The sequence below is a fragment of the Stegastes partitus genome, unplaced genomic scaffold (genome assembly GCF_000690725.1).
Source record: "Stegastes partitus isolate 25-593 unplaced genomic scaffold, Stegastes_partitus-1.0.2 Scaffold2624, whole genome shotgun sequence".
NCBI lineage: Eukaryota > Metazoa > Chordata > Actinopteri > Pomacentridae > Stegastes > Stegastes partitus.
Window position 1 is genome coordinate 4,718 of NW_007580355.1, and position 7,959 is coordinate 12,676.

The 7,959-nt window shown below is 40.4% G+C and overlaps 1 protein-coding gene across 1 annotated transcript in view; it reads right to left on the reverse strand.

The window, feature by feature from the left end:
* The window catches only part of wnt4 (wingless-type MMTV integration site family, member 4), a 27,780-nt gene that overhangs the window by 2,554 nt on the left and 17,267 nt on the right, over positions 1 to 7,959 (reverse strand). Inside the window, exons 2-5 of the mRNA XM_008305787.1 lie at positions 3,870 to 3,951; positions 1,453 to 1,606; positions 966 to 1,097; positions 473 to 615 (exon numbers count right to left, since the gene is read on the reverse strand). Of these exons, the coding sequence (XP_008304009.1) occupies positions 473 to 615; positions 966 to 1,097; positions 1,453 to 1,606; positions 3,870 to 3,951 (511 nt within the window). The remainder of the gene's footprint in view (positions 1 to 472; positions 616 to 965; positions 1,098 to 1,452; positions 1,607 to 3,869; positions 3,952 to 7,959) is intronic.

The following is a 7,959-nucleotide window of genomic DNA, read 5'->3' on the forward strand; positions in this document are numbered from 1 at the left end:
CTGACAAGCTTGCAGTTGGCTGTTGAAGATTTCTGAACTGACTTGTTTGGTCTCATGTGACTTGACACTTCACTTGGACTCCTCTCATGACTAGACAGAGTTGTGTCCATTTTTTAATAGTTTGTTAGCATTTGTTTAATTGTTTTCTGAGCCAAGAGAAGTCTGAGTCTTGAATAACCAGACTTCAACTTGTCTTGGAAGCTAGTTAAAGGGTTTGAGATTTGATTTGCACTTTTCTTAAAAGGTTTAAGTCTTGGCCTGGGCTTTTCTCTAATGAACTGAAACTTGATGTGTTTTTTTTCATATAACTTCAGATTTTATTTGAATTTGTTCAACTCAACTGTAATGGACTATAACTCTGCAAAAGTGCAAATCCACATTTTATGTCTTGACTTGGACTTAAGTTGAAAAACTAGAGACTTTTCTTCACTGACTTAAAACTAAACAGTTTACATGAGCAGCAGGGAGTTACCTTTCTCCCGGCCTCGTTGTTGTGCAGGTTCATAAGAGCCCGACTGGAGGACTGGCCTTTACTCCTCTCCCTCACGTCGACAAAGGACTGAGAGAAGGCCACTCCGTACGCAATGTTATCACTGCAGCCCGACCACTGGAACCCTGAGGCAAGATATCAGAATAGAGACAGGAAGTGGTTATCTGTATGGCACTGTCATCACCCTTGTTGGTTGCAAAAGAGTGCACTTGATCACTATTTTGCAGTTAGTGTTTATTCTTTCTGAATTAATAGTCGTTGTACATGACATGCTTTATTGATGTTGCAGATCTGGCTCAACACATATAATAACGTTGTTAAAATGCTTCCAGTATTGATGTATTCCTGGCTTTTTCTGATTAAAATGATCTAAAATGCCACATCTTTTGATTTTTTGCATTGAAATGTACTGGATCAGTTGGCCCCGCTGTCTCCTTTCCATCTGTGTGTTTGTGTGAAAGGGAGAGAGACCTACCCTCTGGACTGACTCCATGTACATTGTGGTCGCAGCCACATTTTTCCAGCTCTCCGCTGCTGCAGGCCCTTGTGACCGCAAACGCCACACTGGCTGCTGAGATGGCATACACAAAGGCTGCCTCACGGGTGCCTGACACACACACACACACAGACAAACACACACAGACACACACACACACAGTCATTGTTACATGATGTAAATGAAAAGAGCTTCTTATTCTGAGTGGTTAAAAAAAAAAAATCACGTGTGTACAATCAAAATAGTGTGTTCGGGTCTAAGTGAAGGAGCCCAGACATTAACATGTAGGAGCCAATACAAATGGAAAACAAGCTCTAATATTTCACAGTATATTAAAAGTGATATCGAGGTTATTTCGCTGCCAATTTTGTCAACGCATGCAGGTAGAGAGGCTGTTATACGCCAGCTTTAACGCTTCCTGTCATATCGGTGTCTCCTCTGGAGCTGCTGCAGCGTATAATCTTACCCTGGGTGACCACTTTGCCAAACACAGGCATGCTCTCCAGAGTGGAGCAGTTCCATCGACGGTTGCGAAACTGGAACTGACACTCGTCTATCGCCAGCTGGGCTCCACGACGCACCGCATCCATCACCTCCACGCTGCGCTTGCAGATCTGAACCTGGAGCAGAAGCGCAGTAGCTGTCAGCCACAAAACACACTGGACCTTCGAACAAGCTCTCATTTGAAGCAGAGAAAGAAAGCAGACCTTGCTCACACAGTTAATAGCAAATGAGACCTTCTTGTAAATAGCAGATGGCAGGGGTAATACACATCCCAAAAAACATGAGAAGACAAACTCTACAGTTAAGCAGTTAGAGTCACTATCTGCTTCGACACAGGTATGTCCATCATGCTGGCCTCCTAACGTCTGCTGCTGCGAATCTTTCCCCAGAAACCAAACCACTCAACAAACTGGAATTTTGACCCGACGGTCGTGACAAGTCGGAGGATCGTCAAAGTCCCGCTGCACTCCAAATAATCATGATGGGCATAGCCGTGTGCACCAAATTTAATGGTTATCCGTCCAATAGATTTTCAAAAAAATTCACCCAAAACCGCAAATGTCAACTTGGTGGTGGCGCCAGAGGAAAAATCAAGGGATCAGCAAAGTCATGTCTGAGACCCAGGAATGTCTGTAGGAAATTCTGTCCCCATGTATCCAGTAGATATTTCACTGGATAAGTGACCATTTTAAATTGCTGGTCTCACTACAGGAAATGTCAGGGGATCAGGGGATGTCATGGTAATCCGTCCAGTAGTTGGTGAGCTACATTAGGCAGCTGAAAGACCAACATACTGACTTTGCTGTCCGAACGATAGCAGCAGCAAAAAGTACAGTTTCATGTTCAGCTCATTCAGATCTTTGTCTGCATTTATTGTATGTGCACCATTTACAAGGAAGGTTGTCTTTCTCTTAGATTTTAAATGAATAAATGAATGAATGAACACTTGTAGTCTGTTGTTCTCCATGATGTTTAGTAATAGTTGTAGAATTGCCCATACTGAATATATTCTGTCGCCTGTTTACTTCTATAATCTACTCATAGCTTTGTGAATGTATGCATTCTTTTGTTGACGTGGGATTCGATGTTTTTGAGGGGCCCCTGTGTGTGTTTCAGTACTACAGGTCAGAACTCGGTGCGCCTGTTGGTAATAAGTTAACTGACACTCGTGCTGCGTTCGACTGGGGAGGTTGGAATTTTCCGAGATGAACGGTCCAAATACCGAGCTCGAAGCATCCAAGACTCACAACGTAAACAATCAAGATGGCTGACCACAAGAGACTCATCTTCCTATGGCAGGCAGAGTTTGAATATTTGCGTCAGCATCGGCAGAGCTTAACTGAGCATAAACAACAGATATGAGAGGCTGTCGCACATGATGTTTTCATACTTGCAGTTCAGTCAGAATGCTCCACATAACAGCCAACCAGATAACACTATAGACAGCTTATGTTGTGTACTTATATAGACTTAAGGCCTGTGTTTACTTCTGTAGACATCAGGGCATCTACTTCTGAGAAATAAAAAGTGAAAAGGTTCCAACCATGAAACTGAAGAACACTGAAGAAGGCACAGACAAAATGTATGTGCAGTTTTTTTTCATTGGTGTTAACGTTTGACATTAGAAACTGAATCTAAATGATTTTGGTGGAGTCTTTTTTAACTGTCCTGTAAGAAGTAAACAGAATAAAAGCTGCTGTTTTCCAAAATTGACGACATGATCGCTGTGGTTTCCCAAACTTTAGTAATGACTGATGATAAGAAATGATTTAACCCCCTTAACCCTTAACACAGACGTCTCCCTGTTCATTTTTCTTTAAGTAGCTTTAAGCAAGTTTATCTATGAGCACCTTTTCATACGCAGAGGTTATTCACAGTTCAACTTTAGGAGTATAAAATACAGCAAAATAAAATTAATTGAATTTAAAAAACAGTAGAGACAAGTTGAATAAAGTGCACACATTTTTTTTTTTTTTTTTAGAATAATTAAAACTGATTGACTAGAACAATGTAAAAAGCCAAACGATAAAGTATAATTCTTGGTGTTTTTCAGTATTCTAGCAGCAGTACTTTGAATGAGTTGTGTGCTTTAGTGTTGTCCACTCTACAAATAATAAAAGCATAAATGAGATATTCTAAATCTGAGGTGGGTGAAATGGTTTTATCCTCACTGACCAGCAGCTCACTCCATCTTATCGTTAAATCTACACGACGATGGTGAAACACTGCTTGTGATGAGGTTAAATAAAAAAAATGAAACCTTTCACATCACTTCTACAACCCTTTAGTTCTACATGATTAAAGCCCACTGCCTTGTCTGAGCAACAGGTGATTCTACATATTGAATAAAAGCCTCCGCAGCAAAGTACAGATGTGTACCTGTCTCTGGATGAGGCCTCGTAACCTCTCACACGTCTCCTCATCCCTGATGCTCCCCACTGACGACAGCTTGGCCAGGTACCTGACAGACAAAATTAAAAATAAAAACAACACAGCCGCTTTAGTATGCAGTAGTTTTGTTGCTGAAAGGGGCAAAAAATATGCAATAAAAGAAGCTGAAATAATCCAATATGACAAAAAAAAGAGTGGCACAAGTGATAAAAGCAACACAGAGGCTACACTTGTTGTTTGAATTACCCAGAGATGGTTGAATTTAAGTTGTTAATTATCTTTTAAAAGAGCTGTGACAGAGTCTGTGACGTTGTGGGAATGTTTTGGATGAACATCTGGTCGTGAGGACGCTGAGAGGAGGGAAAGTGGTTTATCACGGCTACCACCTCCAGGCCAGGCAGGTCAGGGAGATACTGCACGCACACACACACACACACACACACACACACCAACACACACACACACACACACACAGTGTCTAAGACGTGTGTGAGAAAATGGCTGCAGTCTGACCCAACCACTTCCACCTCAGACTCATATCTCCAGTCTGGGCTGCACCTTACAGAAATAGGTTTTCTCATAACCACCCGCTGATTATGTCCCGTCTGCGCCGCTCAAAATGTCCTCAGACGTCCTTTAAACACATGTTGAGTCTAAAAATCGGAGTTTTTCTCAAACAACAGGATGTGATCGTTCCTAATTTGCGTTGAAGTTTCCCCTTGACGTCGCAATTTCGAAACAAATGCCCGTGACTTTAAACAACACACAAAGGGACAGATAGTGTTTGAGAACACCTGATTCAAGGAAACTGAAATTCCCAGAGCTGGTAAAAAAACAACTTGAATGGGTTTTTTTAAAGGTAAATTGACATTCTCTCCAAGATAAGATGATCAGGGAGTGTTTAGCCTAGCTTAGCTTACCACTGGAAGCTAAACAATGTCTACCAGCAACTTCAAAACTCACAAATTGATGTGACATTTCCTGTTTGTTAAACCAGAAGCGTAATAACGAAACATATTTTTGTTTCAGTATAAAAAAAAAAAAACAAACAACATTTACACTAGAACTATTTCTAGGAGGAAAAAAGTTGCGTTAGATGTATGAGGAAGCATGTTTTCAAACCTTTAGACTGAGCTAGGCTAGCTTCCCCCTGCTTCCAGTCTTTATGCTAAGCTAGGCTAACTAGGCCCTGAAAACGGTTACACAACAAACACACACTAATATTCATCTTCTCCTCAAAAATATACCCCCATAAATTGAACTGGTTCAACATACCAGGGTGAATCCAAAGTATCACTTAGTACTGATATTCAAAATATAAAATAATCAACAACATTAGCACGTTTACATGACATTGTCGCTAATCTAACTCATTGGATGTAGATGGCAAGTGTAAGTCTGCCGTATAACTTGGCTTAGATTCCCCTTCCTCTTTCTTTGTGTTAGCACTTTTAAAATCCCCTTTCATGATGGGAAACAACAATGACAACCTTTGAGAAACCTACACACTGAAATGTCTTGAGGAGGATTGTCACCATGCAAGTTTATTCAGTAAACTATCCATTTTAATGAAGACGTCGCCTCCCTGAAAGCAAATTTCGCGACAAAACAAGTCGACCCAGCACTATTTTGTAGGAACATGGACAGCTTACGATTTGCTCAACCCAAGACAATAGCAATTTGTGTTTTTTCCCTATAGCAGGATGATACTGAGGTGACCATTCTGTATGGTCTGATGGGCTGTTCATACCTTCATTATCTCATGCATGGAGGGTTTTTCTGTTTATTTTTCTCTGCTTCAGAATACACAATGGTACATGTATTGGATACTGCCAATTTAAAGTCAACGAAGCTGGTGCACAGTGTACTTTATTAACCCAACAGTATGAAAAAGAATTCCACGGGAACAGGGAACAAATGACTGAATGTGATAACCGAAGCATTTTACTATCAAAGAATGAACTCCGTATGTTGGCAGCGGACAGAGACTGAACATCAAACTGCCTCTTAATAAAGGCAAATTCCAACAGAATTAACTTTTAGACTGTTATTCTGTAAAAGTAGACATGCATTTCCTTAAGGTTTCTCAAGCTTGTTTTATGAGTTCCTGAGTTATGAGTTCCCAAGACCACACATACCTCCGTAAAGCCCTGTTTGCCCATCTCAATCAAACCATGGCGCACAACCAGACTGCACAAAGTCCTGCTGTCAGATCACTGGCAAGACTCTCATACAGCACAAAGTCAGGCTACCGATGTTTGTACAACAGATGACAGAATCAATATCAAAGAAGGATTTATGACACACTGATTGTTTATCTGACATTGTCTGAGGCTGGCTGGGGTCAGCTCTGTAAACACTCCTGAACTCAGGGATGGAAGCGCTCTAAGTTTAGTGTTGATGCTATTTGTAATTGTGGCAGTATAATTAGAATATATCCATTGTAAAGGTTAAACGGCTCCTCCTCTCCCTCACCACGCTATCATCGCCTCTCAGCGGGTCAGATAATCTCCTTCTCTGTCTGGTCTACGGAGTTCTGTCTCTTTTCCCATCCAGTGTCAGTATTAAACACTCATTGCTGCCACTCCACCACATCTCGCTCACATCCGCTCACTCTTGAGCTCGCTCTCTCACCGAGGGCCCCATCCTTCATCCTGTGAGCGTCCGCATTTCATGAACGCATAACATTTTGCTTATATTAAGCATCTGTCTATATTAAGAACGGATTAAAGGAGTGTATGTAAGGTACTAACTCAACACCATCACAGCGACTATGAACAGTAATGTTGTAACGTGTCTGCAGCGTATGCAGTCTTCATTAAAACTTTTTAAAGGTCTGTAGAAGCTAATAATGTAATAACATAAGCCGATCACGTAATAAAGTTGCACTTTTTAAAATGTAATTGACCAATAACATAATATATTTTGGTTAATAACGTAATGGGTTATTATGTTACTGGCCTGGTAAAAAAAAAAAAAATTCTTTTTGCAAATGTAATAACCAAAAACCAAAAGTTACGTTATTAGTTCAGGACTTTTACTATGTTATTGGCCAGTTATTACATTATTGGCCTATTACATTTTAAAAATGGCAAATTCATTACGTTATTGGCTTCTACAAGGCCCCATATTGTACCCGTGTTTAGTCGTTAAAAGAATATGTCTTTCAGTTTTTAACTAAACATACACTAAAGATGGTTAATTTGACCAAATGTGGTATTAGACATGCTCTAAATGATCCATTTTAGTGTCTATAGCTTTAAATACAGCTGCTGTCCATGACGCTTTGTTCCAAATTGTTTAGTTTTTTTCCGCTGATATCTGTTTGCTTTAAGTATCTATTATTGTTGCAGGCAGTATTAAGATCTGACTGTCTTGCTCATATCTACATCAGAGTCTAAGCTGTCACTCCTCTGTGCTTTCTTGGCTTCTCAAGCTTTGTGCTAATGCTAGACACCATGTTGCATATCTTCTGCAGAGGAGTGTGGATCAGAATGACCGGAACAGTACGCTGGTTTGCATATTGTGAATTTGGCTGCATTAAATAAAGTGTATATGAGCACAGAGAGCAGGAGAGAAGCCACTAGATTAGAGTTTATATTGCACTGGAAAACAAGAGGTGACATAAACCACAATAACCCAACTCAGTCCTTGTTTATCGGTTTCAAAATGATCTTAAAGCTTCCATCATTTTCCCCAGCGTAACACCGTCCATGGAGCTCTTCAGGACATGTGGGCCGATGCTCATATTTACAGTTAGCCACATTAGCATGGCTAACATTACCGTGTCACACCAGCATGCTAAACAAAGGATTTTCCTACATTTCCAACAAAAATAAAAGTAATCCACGAGGTCTTTAGTTCCTCAGATGCAAGGAGTGCATGCAAACTGTTTTGTTCTCTCTTGCAGCCAGCAGGTGAATATTTGTTGTGTTTAGTTTGTGACTGGGACATTTCAGAGTCAGCAGTAGCAGCTCTAGTAAATAAATCATTTACCTCTTTTTTAGAAAAAAATAAAAAAATATTACTGAGACTGGAACTTGTACAGGATTGTAAAGCTGCAAGATAGAAATGATCA